The 18893-nt window shown below is 43.9% G+C and overlaps 1 protein-coding gene across 3 annotated transcripts in view; it reads left to right on the forward strand.

Moving 5' to 3' along the window:
• tln1 (talin 1) overlaps positions 1-17779 on the forward strand; it is a 70315-nt gene extending 52536 nt beyond the window's left edge. For all 3 annotated transcript variants that reach the window (XM_069682193.1, XM_069682194.1, XM_069682192.1), the window contains exons 42-57: positions 1-8; positions 209-328; positions 418-564; positions 947-1113; positions 1247-1430; positions 1852-1977; positions 2092-2208; positions 2913-3098; positions 3553-3660; positions 9222-9327; positions 10647-10771; positions 11425-11550; positions 12558-12620; positions 12705-12887; positions 15996-16121; positions 16848-17779. The exon at positions 1-8 is cut by the window's left edge and continues 241 nt beyond it. In XM_069682193.1, the coding sequence (XP_069538294.1) occupies positions 1-8; positions 209-328; positions 418-564; positions 947-1113; positions 1247-1430; positions 1852-1977; positions 2092-2208; positions 2913-3098; positions 3553-3660; positions 9222-9327; positions 10647-10771; positions 11425-11550; positions 12558-12620; positions 12705-12887; positions 15996-16121; positions 16848-16982 (2027 nt within the window). In that variant the 3' untranslated portion in view covers positions 16983-17779. The remainder of the gene's footprint in view (positions 9-208; positions 329-417; positions 565-946; positions 1114-1246; positions 1431-1851; positions 1978-2091; positions 2209-2912; positions 3099-3552; positions 3661-9221; positions 9328-10646; positions 10772-11424; positions 11551-12557; positions 12621-12704; positions 12888-15995; positions 16122-16847) is intronic.
• The last annotated feature ends 1114 nt before the right edge of the window (positions 17780-18893 follow it).

Consider the following 18893-nt stretch of genomic DNA (forward strand, 5'->3'; position numbering starts at 1 on the left):
AGGAGATGGTGAGACGCCTAGCTGAAGTAGCTGGAGGGTTAAAATCGTGCAGAAGGTCATGTGACCTTCCTCCTCTCTGACAGTAAACTGAATCAACATGTTTCAAAAAAATAATCAACAATGAAATCATCTACAGATGCTGCCCCTTTAAAGACCAACCTATTAAAAACCTGACAGGTGTCCTCATATGTAAATGTTCTCTCTTCAGGTGACCAAGTCGAACACGAACCCTGACGACCTCGGAGGATTAGCGAACCAGCTCACCAACGAGTTTGGAAATCTGGCTGATGAGGCGAAATATGCAGCGGTGACAGCAGAGAACGAGGAGGTGAGGAACATCAGTCCTTCCTCGTCATGCTCACACATCACAGCCTCTGTGTCTTAAACAGATGTTAATGTATTTCTATATGTGTTCAGATCGGCTCCCACATTAAGAAGCAGGTGGGTGAGCTGGGATTCAGCTGCACCGGGCTGGTGACCAAAGCTGGAGCTCTGCAGTGCAGCCCCAACGACTCGTTCACCAAGAAGGAGCTGATCGAGAGCGCACGCAAAGTCTCCGAGAAGGTTAACACACTAATACTTTTACTTTTTAATACTTTAATCAGACAGGAAAGTCTCAGAGACGGTCCCTTTACAACCAGTGTTTACTGCTTTTTTCAGTCATGTTTTGGGTATTGATCACACAGCTGTAGTACAGAGACACTCAGAAATAAGGGAGCAAGTGCCGAGCAGGATTTGAACTTCAGATTTTGAGTGACCCTTCAATAGCAGTGCAATAAAAACATACATGTTATTGGGTTAAAAGAAATGATGGTATCTGACCAGAAATGTATGGGCCTACCTGATGTTACATGTCAGGCTGTGTGAGAGGCTGACTCTGAGGTTTAGAGATGTAGAAACTTATTTGACGTGCAGAGTAACTTCCCCTCCTCTCTCCTCTCTGCAGGTGTCTCATGTGTTGGCGTCCCTGCAGGCCGGTAACCGTGGTACCCAGGCCTGCATCACGGCTGCCAGCGCCGTGTCCGGCATCATCGCCGACCTCGACACCACCATCATGTTCGCTACAGCCGGGACCCTGAACAGAGAGAACGCAGAGACCTTCGCCGACCACAGGTACAGATCACTGCAGAGAGACATGTTTTAATCCAGCATGAGCGTCTCTATGATACCTGCTGAATGAACAACCGTCCTGTGTTCCGAGCTTATGTCTGTAGAGATATAACACGTGACTTCCTGTGTGTTTTAGGGAGCTCATCCTGAAGACGGCCAAAGCTCTGGTGGAGGACACGAAGCTGCTGGTCTCTGGAGCTGGAGCGAGTCAGGAGAAACTGGCCCAGGCTGCTCAGTCCTCCGTCTGCACCATCACCAAACTGGCTGATGTGGTTAAACTGGGAGCTGCCAGTCTGGGATCTGAGGACCCAGAGACTCAGGTAACCCCTGCAGGAGCCACAGGAGCCATGGTGCATGTGGGTGTGTTTGTCCTGCTGTTGACAGATGTCATGTTCAAAGAAGCAACTAAACCAACCCACAGAACTTCAGATGTCATATTTACACTGAAACGTACCCCCATCTGAAGGTACAGAGTGACATCACCACAGATCAGCCAATGAGGGCACAGTTCAGGAACAGTTTTTTTAATCAGGTGTTTGAGTTTTGTGGTGAGCCAACAGGTATGTTCATAAAGAAGTAACAAAGTAAAAATAGATTTGTTCACCATTTTGTCATTTTTCAAAGACAAATCAAACAACAGTGAACACATTGTAACACACCTGTTCAGACGTCATCACTTTGGACCTGAACAGCAGCAAACTGCTGACACACTGAGCTTCAGAGCGCTGCTTCTGTCTGCAGGTGGTTCTGATCAATGCAGTGAAGGACGTGGCCAAAGCTCTGGGGAACCTGATCAGCAGCACGAAGGCTGCGGCAGGGAAACCTCACGATGACCCCAGCATGCTGCAGCTCAAGAACTCTGCCAAGGTAACACACACTTATATCTACCTGTGAGGATCCACAGAGACTCTGACTCTCCCTGCACCTGCTTATCAGGTGTAGTTTGTAATCTGTCTCCATGTGCTGCTCTACCTACGTCAGGTGATGGTGACCAACGTGACGTCTCTCCTGAAGACGGTGAAGGCTGTGGAGGACGAGGCCACGAAGGGAACCCGAGCTCTGGAGGCCACGATCGAGCACATCAGACAGGAGCTGGCTGTGTGTTACCTCCACACTCATGTGTCCTTAATGTGTTTATTATATATGAATATATTTGTGATGTGATGTTAAAGATATAATCTCAAATAGTTCACTTTCGTGCTCTTGAGCACCACCGACTGGCAACAATCTGTAATTACAGGAGCACACTTCCCACTTTAACCAGCCGTCTCCGGCTGTCTCCCTTTGTCACGGTGTAACTCTTGATGTTCCTGGCTGACGGTCGCTTTCCTTTTCAGACTGTTTGCTTCATCTGAGCGTCGAGTTTGTTTCTTCTTCTTTGGATTTCCACTTCTTGTTGAAGTTGTATCTGTAGTCATCCATCTTTTCTTTGTTTGTTCAGCCATAGTAGATTACTGTTTACTCGCAACACTTGCAGAGAGCGGAAAAGCAGCCGCTTAGCTCCGCCTACCCTCTCTGGCAGACCAACCACTGCTGGCTGATGGAAAACGCGTCACTAACTGGGCGCCGCCACAGACACCCAGCCCATAATAATACTATATACTGCAGATGCCAAGGCTTTCATCAGCGGGCCGTAGGCTCAGTCACCATGTGTTACCTCATTCAGAGAGAGAGAGAGACTTACAGATTGTTACTTTAATGTGTTAAAATCTTAACGTGTTGGCTGAATGTCATGTAGCTGCTCTGTGAAGAGGCTGCATTTAAACTCTCTCAGGTATCTGACTGTCAGTCTCCTGTTTCAGGTGTTCAGCAGCTCTGAACCTCCTCCAAAGACCACCACACCTGAGGAGTTCATCCGCATGACCAAAGGCATCACCATGGCAACTGCCAAAGCAGTGGCTGCTGGGAACTCGTGTCGTCAGGAGGACATCATCGCCACGGCCAACCTGAGCAGGAGGGCCATCGCTGACATGCTGCACTCCTGCAAGGTGAGCATGCGAGGAGAGACATCACTTTAGATTTAACCTGGATGTATGCTGAGGTCTGAAAGGCTTACAAACATGATTCACTCCTGCAGGTGAACAGGAAGTCATGATGCTTTCTTAATAAATAAGTTTAGAGTTAATACTTCACTTCCCTGAGATAAAACACTCAATGAACCAGAGAAACTTAAACACCTTCAGATCTGAAAGACTCTTCAGAAGAGTTCAGGTGTGTGTCAGTGAAACTCTTTACCTGGATGTAACGATGGTCATTAATCTCCTGCAGGTCGCAGTTCTGATTTATAATCTCCCCTGTGTTTCTACAAACGTCATTATTTATCTTTTATATTATAATACCTTTGAATCAGCTATCAAGTGTTTCTTCATGTCTTTGATATCCATCTAATAAAAATCCATCTGCCTTTCACAATAAGAGCGTGTTTGTGTGTTCACCTGTCAGGAGGCAGCGTACCACCCTGAGGTCAGCCAGGAGGTGCAGATGAGAGCTCTCAGGTACGGAAACGAGTGTGCTGCAGGATACCTGGGCCTGCTGGAGCACGTGCTGGTGGTAAGACTTCATCATCTGCACACACTCACACACACACCTGTACACCTGTCAGCTCATCACAGAGGTCCATAACGTGTGATGGAGAGGAGCAGCTCATCCTCCTCTCTGCTTTATGTCTCGTGTTTAATAATCTCTCCTCCTCCTCCTCCTCCTCCTCCTCCTCCTCGTTCTGTCTCTGCTCCTTTAAACTTGATGCTCACTGGTGTTGGTGCAAGCCGGTGAGTACGTCACATGACCTACCTGCACAGGTGTGAGGCTGCACTGGTTTAATGCTTCAGATTACTGCACTGCTGCAGGTTAACATGAGTGAGATCCTGGACAGAGTGTTTGTGTTTGTGTGTGTGTGTGTGTGTGTGTGTGTGTGTGTGTGTGTGTGTGTGTGTGTGTGTGTGTGTGTGTGTGTGGTCTTTGGTAGTTTTACATCCCTGAATCTGTGTGTGCACGGTGTTTATAACAGAGCGATCCAATCAGCCTGATGATCACATGATCACATGTTTACAGCACACCTGGTGTCTGCAGAATGACACTGGTCTGTAGCTCTTCTCTCACACCGGTGTATCTTCTCCTTTAAATCGTAATGATGGAAATTATTTTCTCCACTCTCAGAACTTTTTACTAGGGCTGTCACTCAATTAAAATATTTAATCGCGATTAATCGCATGGTTGTCCATAGTTAACTCGTGATTAATCGCAAATTAATCGCACATTTTTTACCTGTTGTAAATGTACCTTAAAGAGATATTTTTTAATCCTCTTATCAACATGGGAATGGACAAATATGCTTCCTTTATGCTAATGTATGTTTATTATTACTGCGACATTCAGAAACAATGAGAAATACTGTCCAGAATATTCTACAGAATAACCTCAAAGGTTCTGCACGCTCAAAACATGTGCTGAAAGCAGAACATGGCGATCATCGCATATATCAGTGATTCCTGTGAGAAGCACATCACATGCAGACTTACTCAGTCTGGATTAAACTCTTTCTAGATGCTGATTTCTTCCTTCCACAGTTTGATTGTTCTCTCTCTTAATTCACGTTTTAATTCACAAACTACTTTAATCTGATCTCTTTGCTTTGCTTCAGTCCCCCAACACACCTGCACCTCTGCTCTCTGCACAGCTGCTGGCCCCGCCCCCTCTCTCTGTCTGTCTCTCTGTCTGCTGCAGGGGCGAGAATCTGATATCAAATTTGGGGGGGACATTTACATGAAATTTTCTCAAGAGCAGTTTCTGAGGGGGACATCAAAACTAGTGCTGTAACACAGAGAGGCCGAGCATAGACGTCGTAATACGTTAAATGTAGCTATAATTTCCATTTTAGTCTTTCTTATGAACTTTATTGAATATTGTCACACACACACACACACACACACACACACACAGCATGTAGGATATTTACAGTAGAAGATGGGCCAATAGCCATAACATGACAGCTCAGCAAATACACTTTTCCCTTTAACCACAGATGTTTGGAGAGGAGCAGACGTAACACAGATCTGTGTGTGTGTGTGTGTGTGTGTCATGCTCTGTACCTGGCTCAATAAGATAGCCATCTGTCCGTATGTCCGTATGTCCGCACACAGTTACTGTTAAGTGTAACTACGTATCTCCACAAGCCGTGAATGACAGAGCAGGAGCTGTAACCTGCGATCAGGTGGTCATAGTTTATAATAACGAATCGCGGGGAGGACACAGACGTTTCACAAAGTGGATCTGTATTAATCACGCGGATCTTTCTGTCTGTCTGTAACTGTGTCGTTCATATATTTCACTCAGAACTTTAGAGGAGCATCAGGCTTCATGATCAAGCTAAGTTTTATATTACGTCATCACTTCAGTCCGTGATCACCTGCTCCCTCCCCCTCTCCCTCCCCCTGTACTCGTACTCTCCCCCTCTCAGCGTTGCAAGTCTGCATCACAGTTTTTATTATATGTTTTTGAAGTCTAATGAACGTCCGTTTCTGAGCACCGTAAAGCAAATATTTCGATCGACAGCTTTAGGATTACATAGAAGTGGCACTGAAATGAGACACCGAAATATTTGTTTGTGATTGGGTCCGATAGATACCGGTCGGTTTGGAACCCAACCCTAATATCGAGTGCTAGAAGTAAAGGAAGGACTAACATGTGTTTGTTTGAAACACTTACTGAGGCCAGCCACCAACTACAGGCTCTGTCTGAGATTCACGCACACGTACTGAATTTGCCGGCTCCAACTGCTCTGCTCACTGTTGGCTGACAGTGACGGGAGGGAGTGGACCGAACCATTGTGAGGCAAAGGGTGGGGGTGTCCGAAACTTTTGAAACATGAATACGCGCTATTAAATGTCTATAATCAACACAATAACTTTCATTGTGTATCATTAATATCACTGAAATAACATAGGTATGTCTACAGAGATATTGGGGGGGACAAATCATATTTTCCCTCAGGTTGGGGGGGACATGTCCCCCCTGTCCCCCCCGGGATTTCCGCCAATAGTCTGTTGTGTTGACTGTCTTCATCAGCAGTCTGTTTCATGAAGTCACAAAATTTCAATATTTTCTCTCGCAATTCAGTTCTCACAGCACTTGAGCCGCGTGTGCACGAGGGACGTTATTAATGACATAGCGATCAAAACGATCGGTCGTTACCGAATGACATCACCTTTTATAAGCTTTTTAAACAGCGACAATCAATGCATTTGCATTAGGTACATACGGAGATACACAGTGTTTACATTGCGTTACAGAACTGCATGTGCGGACAGAGAGCGTCCTGGTGTCCTGTGACTCCTGTCACTGTTTCAGTGCTCTTCCTCAACAAGGAGAGCGGGCGATCGACCGTTCATTTGGAGCGTAGTCGTTTAATCGCACAGAAATCTGAAGCAGCGGCGGCGCCGCGGCAAAAAAGTATGTAGCAGAAACACTTCCGGTGGTAACTCGGTTCACATGGACAGTAAAAAACAACAACTTTTGTCTTGTTCAAAGAACCACCGAGCAGGGCTTTCAGGCTGAACATTCAAAAGACCATTTTCTTTATCCATTTCGGCTCACGGAGATTTGTTACGGCGTGCTATCCACAACATTGCAAACTACAGGGCGGGCGGAGGGTCATAGTAATGGAACGCGCGTGCGTTAATCGCGCGTTAAAATAATTCGTGGCTTTAAAGGGAATGTGCGCGTCAACTTTGACAGCCCTATTTTTACATTTTGTTGTTCCCAAAGTCAGAACCGAATTGGGAAAGAGAGCCTTTAGATTCTCTGCTGCGATTGCATGGAACAATCTACAAACTGAACTTAAACTGCAAAACACAGTCCCACTAAATGAGTTTAAAAGAATGGTAAAATCTATCGAGTCCAGGCTGTCTGTGTGTAAATGTTTTAATTATTTGTAATGTCAGTAAGTCTATGTGCTTTTATGCTGATACGTTTTAATTGTTGAAACCTTGTTGCTGCTGTGCTTGGCCAGGTCTCCCTTGTAAAAGAGATTGATGATCTCAATGGGACAAATCTGGTTCAATAAAAAATAGAAATAGAAATGAAGGTTAACTCTCAGATGAAGCTCATCATTAGGAACATGTTTACTGAGGGAACATACCAAGAGAGAAGTAGGTTCCTTTTCTCATAGACTTCTATACAATCCCACTTCTATTAAAACTAGTGGCATCGCCACTGCTGGACATTAGAGAGAATGCAGGTTAAAGACACTTCTGTATTAGCTTCACTTTTCAGACCCTGAGGCCACATCTACATACTGTATACAGTCTGTGGTGCAGATGTGAGTGTGCTGCCCTCTGGTGGCTGAACAGAATAACACTCTTTAATGAAACAGGTTTACCTCTGATCAACACAGTAGACTGAGGTAATGCATGCAGGTGTGTGTGTGGTGTAGTCTGAGCAGTTACAGTTCGTAGTCAGAACATGTGTGTGTGCGTGTATGTGTATGCGTGTGATGGACCTGTACATGTGTTCCTGTGCATTGACATCACCTCTCTCTCTCTCTCTCTCTCTCTCTCTCTCTCTCTCTCTCTCTCTCTCTCTCTCTCTCTCTCTCTCTCTCTGAATTGAGCCTGTTAATTCTCTGCACCTGTCACACACACCACTTCAACCTGAATATAGTGAGAGTCCACCTAGGACACACTGAGGACTGAGAACACACACCTCCATCTGTTAGATTAAAGTTAACTGACATCATTTAGTCTAAATGTAAATATATTTTAGCTCTTTGTAGTTGTCCATGTGTTCCAGTGTAACGTTCTGATGGTCAGTGTGAGAACTGATCAACAGTCAGGTAACTTAAATTTGAAAATCTGCAGTTAAGAGTGTTTATAAATGATGAGACACAAACTGAGAATGATCTGTGTTTGAAGTTACAGGCAGGCTGAGCTCTGCATTTATTATCATTATTTTGTTATTATCATCATACTTTTTATCATCATTTATATTGTTGTTGTTGTTATTATTATTATTTTTGGATTAGCTTCAGAAAACAGGGGTGGGGGGGAGATGATTCAAAGTTTAAACAGGTCTCAGGACTCAGGACTCGACTGGCCTAAAGAGGCGTTCTGATAACGTGACGTTATGTTAAACTTTCAGCCTGTTTCACATTTATACTGAGTGTGTGTTGGGCGGAATGTTCCGGGACAGAGTGATGATGTCATCGCGGAATGTTCCGGGACAGAGCAGAGTGGGTGATGTTATCACTAGAGTGGAGAACAGCATAAAAATATCTAAACTCTTTCTAACATTTTGCTCCTCAGTCCACAGTTTTCACTCCACACACATAATTTTAGCCTCAAACTGTAGGGAATCTTCTCTGTCGGCTCTCATATGATTCTGAAGTAAAACAGATTTACAGTTTAAACACAGAGAGCCTCAAAGCAACAGTAGTGCCGACCAGCTGTCCATCTGCTCTAATGTTAAATGAGACCAAAACATTTCTCGAGCACACGACCTGGAAGCACTTTTTGAATCTGCTCCTGTGTTCACATTTTAAACATTTCAGATATGAAAACCACATCAACACGTTCAGCAGACTCTTCTGGTGCTCACAGTATCATCCGTCAGCTGATAGCAGCTACAGTTTGACCTTAAAGTGAGCACATTTACAAGTTAGTCCAGCCTTTTCTCACTTAAATTTATTGTCTCAGCTGTCTGAGCTGTGATTGCATACTCCCTGCTGCCCCTGCTCTGCTCCCCAGGAGACCCCAAATGTCCTCAAATATAAACAGTCTGAGATACACATCTCTCTTACACACACAATAATGGTGCACTATATATAAACCTCAAGGATACCATAATATAATATTGAATGTGAGGCGATCCTCCAATTGGTTTGATGCAACGCCCTGAATAAAACCCTCTGTATAATTACAGACTTCATAAAACCTGTTTGCACCCTGAGTCTTACTTTGGGCCCGGATGATGCAGGTGCAGCAGGTGTGTGAATATAAGGGTGCTGAATATGATACTGTTCTGTTAGCTTCCTTAGCCGTAGCTAAGCACAGGCCTGGACATGTAATGCATTAGTAATAGAGTAATAGACAAATGTTGTGTCTCTTCCTCCCTCTCAGATCATCCAGAAGCCCACTCATGATCTGAAGCAGCAGCTGGCCAATTACTCGAAGAGGGTGGCAGGGTCCGTCACTGAGCTCATCCAGGCTGCTGAGGCCATGAAAGGTAAAGTGACCTTTGACCTTTAACAACAGAAACATTCCTCAGGGTCTCCTCATGTCTGTATTTACAATTAATGGAGTCAGAGTCCGCCAGGAGTGTCTGCACGCAGCGGCAGAGGAACAACACCAACATCACCAAACTGTTTTACAGAGATCTTTCCAATGTACGACAGCAAAGAAGATTGAAAATACAATATAAATACAATAGTTCTATTCTACCCTCTTACAGTTCTCCGAGTGATGGTGTCACACTGTTCCTCTGCTCTCCTCAGAGCTCTTAATAATCACTAATAATAATCAATAATAAAGTAATAATGACTATAGTCCTTTTTTAACCTCCTGAAGTTCTCTGAGTGTCACACAGACTGTTGGAGTCTGAAATAGCTCCTCTGCTCTCCTCAGAGCTCTTAATGAACATCAGGCCTGACAGTAATGTGAGGGAGGATTAGTGCAGATCCTATCTGAGGGTTCAGTTTCTCTCACTCTGTCCTGGGACCCCCCCTTAGTCAGGACAGATTACAGTCAGGAGGAGGAGGTTCCATGAATGCATCGTCAGTCATCCTCAGAGTTTATATTAACGTCCCTGTGCTGCACTTTAAAAGCCTCAGCTGACACTGAATCTGCTGCCGGCCTGAGCTGCAGCTCCTCATGCAGCCGGAGACAAGCTGAGAGCTGAGATGGATCAGACTGTGATGGATGTTAGGGATCACGGTTCAACAGGATGTTAGAGGATCCACATCCAGCATCAAATTCTCCCGTCCAATCACAATCCTCCAAACAGCCTCAAATATCAAAGTTCAAGATGATCTGATGATCTGTGATCACCTTTATTTAGTCTGGAACAGGTCGTTTTACAGCATGTGCAGACCAAACTGTCACAGGACGCTTCAACCAATCGGAACACAGAAACAGGGGACGTAGCATCAGGCGGATAGGCTAGGTAGCTAGCTCCAACATCCAGTTCATATGGCTTATAGTTAAACATCACACGCAGACGTTAGAGACGTCCCAACATGATTCAGGTTATAAACAAATATATTATAAAGTCCAGACCCTGCAGGTGATAGCAGTGAGTCAGCAGGAGCAGCTCCACACTTCAGGAGAACACGGGTCCCCTGTGACCTTTGACCTCATAATAACATGTTTAATTTATGGTGAAACAACAACAAAGAGGCTGAACGAGTGTGAACTCAGAGTGTGACACTTTCAACACACATGGCTCCTCAGTCACCTGCAGCTCCAGTTCACTGTGTGTGTGTGTGTGTGTGTGTGTGTGTGTGTGTGTGTGTGTGTGTGTATTGTGTACTCATTGTGTGTTTGCAGGCACAGAGTGGGTGGATCCTGAGGACCCGACTGTCATCGCAGAGAACGAGCTGCTGGGAGCGGCTGCAGCTATTGAAGCAGCTGCCAAGAAACTGGAGCAGCTGAGACCCAGAACCAAACCCAAGGTCACAGGACTTACACACACACAGACACACACACACAGACACACACACACAGAGACACACACACACACACACACACACACACACACACACACACACACACACACATACACACACGCACACAGACACACACAGACACACACGCACACAGACACACACACTTGTACACACACACACACACACACACACACACACACACGCACACACACACACACACACACACACTTGTACACACACACACACACACACACACACACACACACACACACACACAGAGCCTGTTAACCCAGCACAGGGTCACACAGAGAGCTGCAGCCTGATCACACCAGGAAACACCACAGACTTCAACCTGTCAGCATTAAACATGTACATCCATCTCACAGGGTCACACACACACAGACACACACAGTCACACACTGAGCACACACACACACACACACAGAAGGCTGATCACACTGTAAAATACTGCTGTAACAACGACTTTAATCTGTTGAGCGGGATGAGGCCCACACCAGGTCCTCTGATCACATGATGCTCTCTAACCCTGTTTACATCCCGTTTACTCTCTCGCTCTTCAGACCCTCTCGGCTCTATGACTCGCTGTATTTACTGTCTGTCTCTGTCTCTGTCTGTCTTTCTCTCTGTCTCTCTCTCAGGAGGCCGACGAGACGCTGAACTTTGAAGAGCAGATTCTGGAGGCAGCGAAGTCGATTGCAGCAGCAACCAGCGCTCTGGTGAAAGCTGCTTCAGCCGCTCAGAGGGAGCTGGTGGCTCAGGGGAAGGTACGGATGAGGAACACCTGCCTGTCAGTTTATCTGTCTGTCTGTGGAACCATCCATCCATCAGTTCAGATCAGGTTGTCATGAACAGACTTGTCAGTCATCACACTGCAGCCTGGATGCTGAATGTGTTTTGCACTCTGCAGGCAGCCTCAAACTCTCAGTGATAAATACTGACCTCTAAACATGGTGCATACAACATCAGAACCTGCTGAAGAACCTGTGCTTCAGATCTACCTGCACCAAAAGACACATGAACACCATGAACACATGTTTCAGTAATGTCATGTGATTCATTCAGTCATGTTCTCGATCCAACAGGTGTTCAGGCACAGAGGTTTCACCTGAGAGTTCAGGCTCACAGCTGTAACGTTTCAGAGTTCATGAAAACCATCTCTCAGACAAACAGACCGAACAAAGCGAGCTTATTCAGCTTCAGCCCAGAGAGAACATGAAGAAGGTGTGATATACTGCATAACTCTGCACTGAATATATATTTATTCTAGTTATCTCGTCCAAACAAATGTTCCAACCCAAAACTGAAGCTGGAGCTGTTCGGTGATTTGTGGAGGACTGTTACTGTGAGAGGACACGAGAAACACAAGCAGGATTAAAGCTGCACGTCGGAGCGGGTCGCACGTCGGAGCGGGTCGCACGTCGGGGCGGGTCTCGGGGCCTGAAGAAGCCTGCAGAGTGTTTTTAAAAGAGCTTACAGGAGAAATGTCATCAAGGTTTCAGTTGAAGCTCGATGGACTGATCCTACAACTTTATTACACATTTTGTAGTTGTACTTTCATTATATGTCCTTATCTCTCTTTTCCACTACATCCTCAGTGTTCTTTACTTCAGTTTCACGTTGAACCAAACAGAAAAACCCTGACCTCAGATTGTGACCGTTTGCTCTATGACTGAACTAGCAGCCTGATCTTACGTTTCCTTCTGTTTTTTTAATTTTTGTGAAGGCTATGAATGATTTTAAATAATGAACCTGTCTGCATCTATGTTTTCAGGTGGGGGCGATCCCGGCCAACGCGGTGGATGATGGTCAGTGGTCTCAGGGGCTCATCTCAGCTGTAAGTCTGCTTCTAACAGGGGTTTAATTTATCTGCTTCTGCTGTTATTAAAACTTCTCACCATCATGACCTCTGACCTGTCAGGCTCGCATGGTTGCTGCGGCAACCAACAACCTGTGTGAGGCAGCCAACTCGGCAGTGCAGGGACACGCCAGCGAGGAGAAACTCATTTCCTCCGCCAAACAGGTCGCAGCGTCGACCGCCCAGCTGCTGGTCGCCTGCAAGGTGAAAGCCGACCAGGACTCCCAGACCATGAAGAGACTGCAGGTAACACACATTAATACACACACTATATACACACTGTATGTGTGAGAGCTGCAGACAAACAATCACATCAGTCATCCTGTAACAGCTGAGCCTTTTAGACAGCACACACACACGTGTACACACACACACACACACTATGTCACAGTCTATTAATACTCTGCAGTCTGTTTAGAGTTACAGGTGAGCTCTCTATGATCTGCACAGCTGCTGCATCACTGAACTCTATAATTAGCACAGCTAACAGTTACCTGTTCATGCTGCTCAGAGCTGGTTTACAGAGATACACAGATTTATTCACTGCTGCACTTTTATTAAGTATTAAGATACAGACCGTTCCTAAAGCCAAGATCCATTAAAATCTCATCCTACATTTCCCATAATGCAATCCACACAGTCTATAATATTATATATAATAATATAATATTACCTCCCTGCAGGTGAACGCATGACGTGTAAACATGTACCTGTATCTGTCGGTTTCTTTCAAACCTTTAAACTGTGTTTAGTTTTTCTCTGTAAGCAGCTCTGTAGGTCTGCAGTGACCTTTGTGTGTCAGATGCTCTAACAAACGCTAACACACTGTTACACACACTAACACACTCTAACACACTGCTGCAGTTTCCCCCTGTGAGCCGTCCAGCACTCAGACTATGTGTCAGACTATGTTTGAGGCAGTGAGCACATCAGGCTTCCAGACCAGCTCAGGTTCTCTGATCCAATCAGCAGCAGCTTATCTGCTGCTCTTCTGGGCCTGCAGCTGCTGCTCCGCTAATTCCCCCACATCCCGGGCTGGAAACAATCCTCAGAGGAAACACTAGAGCCCAGCGACCATTACACCTGCTCGTTTCACTCTATGATACATTAGCTTCAGTCTCTGATAATGTGCTCGCTTCACTCTATGATACATTACAATACACACCAGCAGAGAGTGTGCACATTATCCTCCTCACCTTAAACAGCTCAGAGACTGTGCACATTATCCTCCTCACCTTAAACAGCTCAGAGAGTGTGCACATTATCCTCCTCACCTTAAACAGCTCAGAGAGTGCACATTATCCTCCTCACCTGAAACAGCTCAGAGACTGTGCACATTATCCTCCTCACCTTAAACAGCTCAAAGAGTGCACATTATCCTCCTCACCTTGAACAGCTCAGAGAGTGCACATTATCCTCCTCACCTTGAACAGCTCAGAGAGTGTGCACATTATCCTCCTCACCTTAAACAGCTCAGAGACTGTGCACATTATCCTCCTCACCTTAAACAGCTCAGAGAGTGCACATTATCCTCCTCACCTTAAACAGCTCAGAGAGTGTGCACATTATCCTCCTCACCTTAAACAGCTCAAAGAGTGCACATTATCCTCCTCACCTTCAACAGCTCAAAGAGTGCACATTATCCTCCTCACCTTCAACAGCTCAAAGAGTGCACATTATCCTCCTCACCTTAAACAGCTCAGAGAGTGCACATTATCCTCCTCACCTTCAACAGCTCAAAGAGTGCACATTATCCTCCTCACCTTAAACAGCTCAGAGAGTGCACATTATCCTCCTCACCTTGAACAGCTCAGAGAGTGTGCACATTATCCTCCTCACCTTAAACAGCTCAGAGAGTGCACATTATCCTCCTCACCTTAAACAGCTCAGAGAGTGTGCACATTATCCTCCTCACCTTAAACAGCTCAAAGAGTGCACATTATCCTCCTCACCTTCAACAGCTCAAAGAGTGCACATTATCCTAGTGTGTTCAGTGTGTGTTCAGTGTGTGTTCAGTGTGTGTTCAGAGTGTGTTCAGAGTGTGTTCAGTTTGTGTTCAGTGTGTGTTCAGTGTGTGTTCAGTGTGTGTTCAGAGCGTGTTCAGTGTGCGTTCAGTGTGCGTTCAGAGTGTGTTCAGAGTGTGTTCATAGTGTGTTCATTGTGTGTTCAGAGTGTGTTCAGTTTGTGTTCAGTGTGTGTTCAGAGTGTGTTCAGAGTGTGTTCAGTGTGTGTTCAGTGTGCGTTCAGTGTGTGTTCAGTGTGTGTTCAGTGTGTGTTCAGAGTGTGTTCAGTGTGTTCAGTGTGTGTTCAGAGTGTGTTCATCGTGTGTTCAGTGTGTGTTCAGTGTGTGTTCAGTGTGTGTTCAGAGTGTGTTCAGAGTGTGTTCAGTGTGTGTTCAGTGTGTGTTCAGAGTGTGTTCATTGTGCGTTCAGAGTGTGTTCAGTGTGTGTTCAGAGTGTGTTCAGAGTGTGTTCAGAGTGTGTTCAGTGTGTGTTCATTGTGTGTTCAGAGTGTGTTCATTGTGTGTTCAGAGTGTGTTCAGTGTGTGTTCAGTGTGTGTTCAGAGTGTGTTCAGTGTGTTCAGAGTGTGTTCAGAGTGTGTTCAGTGTGTGTTCAGAGTGTGTTCAGTGTGTGTTCAGTGTGTGTTCAGAGTGTGTTCAGTGTGTGTTCAGTGTGTGTTCAGAGTGTGTTCAGAGTGTGTTCAGTGTGTGTTCAGAGTGTGTTCAGAGTGTGTTCAGTGTGTGTTCAGTGTGTGTTCAGTGTGTGTTCAGAGTGTGCTCAGAGTGTGTATAGTGTGTGCAGCTGATGCAGAAAGCTGCACAGTGTTGTGTTGAACATCAGGACCAGACTCTCTGTAACTCTCTGTGAGATATAAACATGGAGGATGAACTGAGCGTCCGCTTTCAGCCACAAAAGGAGAAAACATGTGTTGAGTCCAGCCGTCCAATCAGACACGTTTGTTTCTGTATGTCTTCATCACACTCGTCATCACTCTGCAGCTCGTGTCCTTTTACAGAGATCCTGATGAGCAGAAAAAACAGTGAGGATTTTTCCTCTAGAGGAGATTTAGCTCGAGGAGTGTGTGTAGGTCTCAGAGAGAATCAGGCTGCATGTTAGAGATCACAGTTTTCATCATGTTGTCTTCATGTTTGAGTTAAAATCACGTTTAAATCAGTTCATGTGTCAGACATGAGAAGAAACTTCACGCATGTTTAAACATTAAGTCACAGACCACTCTGAGCTTTTGCTTTAATCAGGGAAAAATACAGAAAGACTTTTAGAAGCATGTTTAATCCATGGTGAAAAATAAACGTACCCTCTGACCTTTCTCTGTGTGTGTGTGTGTGTGTTTAGGCTGCAGGTAACGCGGTGAAAAGAGCATCTGATAACCTGGTGAAAGCGGCTCAGAAAGCAGCGTTCGACGCTCAGGACGACCAGGCCGTGGTGGTCAAGAGCAAGATGGTGGGAGGCATCGCTCAGGTGAGTCACAGAGCTCGAACACAGCTCGAAGCTCACATACTGTATAAACACCTTACACATACCTGCTAAAGTAAGTAAAGATATTATAAAAAAGAATTAATAAAAAGTTTTTGGGACAAACACAGGTCAGATTTCAGTCTCCTGTTTTTTTTAAGGAATAAAGCCTTTAGGATGAGGCTAACACACCTGTGACAGGTGCTTGATGATTATTACCATGATTATCTCAGGTAAGGAGTGAGGCTGAAGACATGTTAACCTGGAGCAGGACACAGGCGCTAACGTTAGCCTAATGTCTGCTACACTCACATCTATAAGAGTTTGCTCCCCTGAGAGCATCAGACTTTTAAGGATTATTCCTGTTTACATTCACACCAACAGAAACACAGAGGTGATGTCAGACAGCCAGCTGTTGCTAAAGCAACAACACAGAAAACAACAAGAAGTCTGTTTATTCATAGAGCACATTTAGGACCCAGGAGCATACTTTACAGAAACACATTAACTACAGAGGAAAGATGTATCGTGATAAACAGTCTGGAAGGAGGCGTTCACTGTCACTCCGTTCATCGTGTTTTGGTTAATTTTTAAACATTTCGGGCTGTTGCACAGGAAGCATGGTGTGTGTGTGATGGTGTGTGTGTGACGGTGTGTGTGTGACGGTGTGTGTAACGGTGTGTATGTGAGAGTGTGTGTGACGGTGTGTGTAACGGTGTGTGTGTGTTTCAGATCATCGCGGCTCAGGAGGAGATGCTGAGGAAGGAGAGGGAGCTGGACGAGGCAAGGAAGAAGCTGGCGATGATCCGGCAGCAGCAGTACAAGTTCCTGCCATCTGAGCTGAGAGAGGACGGACAGGAGCAGTGAGGACGCTCAGAGCACTCCTGGTTATTATCACACCTGTCATACATGTACGCCTTATTAATAAATATGATCAATTAGTTTTATATATATGTATCTCTTTGCTTCTTCTTTTGTACTTGCTGCATGTCCAGCTGCCTTCATGTTAGAACTGTACTGTTGTTTCCTATGCAGAGAATCTATGCACACTCTCTATGCAGACGATGTTCTGCTTTATGAACACGTTTAAAGAGACTCCATGTTTGTGATAAAGTCGTGATATTTAGTTAAACTCTGATACACGATGAATTAAAGTGTTTGAAAGTTTAGATTTGGAATTTTGCGTCAGAACAAATCAGGTTAAAAAAGGTTATTTTTATAAAGTCTGGGCTTTTTTAATGTTTTCAGTGTTTTCAGACGTCAGCAGCAGATTATTAGACCTGTTTGTGTAAAGATGATGAAGCCATATATTTAACATCTTATTGACTGTATTTGGTGCTCAGTGTTCACTTATATCTGTGCTAATGTTAACGGCTAACGCTTCCTTCTCTGTCTGATGATCACATGATGTTTGTACTTCCTGTTCAGATTATTTCTCAGCAGATTAAAAGGACCTAAATTAACCTCTCAGTTTGTTCACAGAGTTAATAAAGAACCTCATCAGGGATGAGTAACTGATGTCGTTAACCCTGTCACTGCTCCTGATCAATAACTCGATAATCAGATATAGACCTGTCTGTCTGCTTCTGCTTACTCACAGCTGTACATCATCACTGTAACAGAGTTTATATCAATAAAGTTTTCAGTCAACTGTCTCACACTCACTCGTCTCTATGAGTCCTTTTCTAAAACTGAAACACAACACTGCCCAGATTATAAAAACACAAGTTATGAATAATATACATATATATATATAATTCATAAGTAGTTCTCTGAGGTTCAGTGAAGCACGGATATTACATGTATACATGATACTGATATCATAAGGATATTGATATTTTACATGATACAGATATACATGATACAGATATATATGATACAGATATGCATGATACAGATATTTTACATGATACAGATATACATGATACAGATATTATACATGATACGGATATACATGATACAGATATTATGCATGATACAGATATACATGATACAGATATTATGCATGATACAGATACTTTACATGATACGGATATACATGATACAGATATACATGATACAGATACTTTACATGATACGGATATACATGATACAGATATTATACATGATACAGATATACATGATACAGATATTATGCATGATGCAGATATTTTACATGATACAGATATTATACATGATACAGATATGCATGATACAGATATACATGATACAGATATTTTACATGATACAGATATTATACATGTTACAGATATTTTACATGATACAGATATTATACATGATACAGATATGCATGATACAGATATTTTACATGATAGTTTCATGACATTTTACATGCAGTGATGAAGTGTTTAGATCCATTACTGCAGTAAAAGTACCAATAACACTGTATTTGTATTTATGACTTCAGTAAGAGAGTTATTAAAGTATTACAAGTGGAAAAAATGTCCTGTTATTATATATTATTATATATATATTTTTTATTATTCAATTATCATTAGATATATGTTCCTCATGAATAAAAGCAGGAATTATCTGTTGGAGCTCATTTTGAACTATTTCATATAAAACTGTAACTATCTTAGTCATCATCTACATTAATGACACGACATCAAAACGAGTGAAAACAAACAATTATAACACTAAACATTTAAATTTTCATTTAGATCTACAAGATTCATGTTTCAGCTGTTCCATAAACGGTGTGTCATTTTAACTGCACTTTAATTTATCAGAAAACATATTCAATAAACTCCAGGTGTGTTTTGTATGTACAAAGTT

This window comes from Semicossyphus pulcher, unplaced genomic scaffold (genome assembly GCF_022749685.1).
Source record: "Semicossyphus pulcher isolate SPU_LCO1_2020_fin unplaced genomic scaffold, fSemPul1.0.p SCAF_52, whole genome shotgun sequence".
NCBI lineage: Eukaryota > Metazoa > Chordata > Actinopteri > Labriformes > Labridae > Semicossyphus > Semicossyphus pulcher.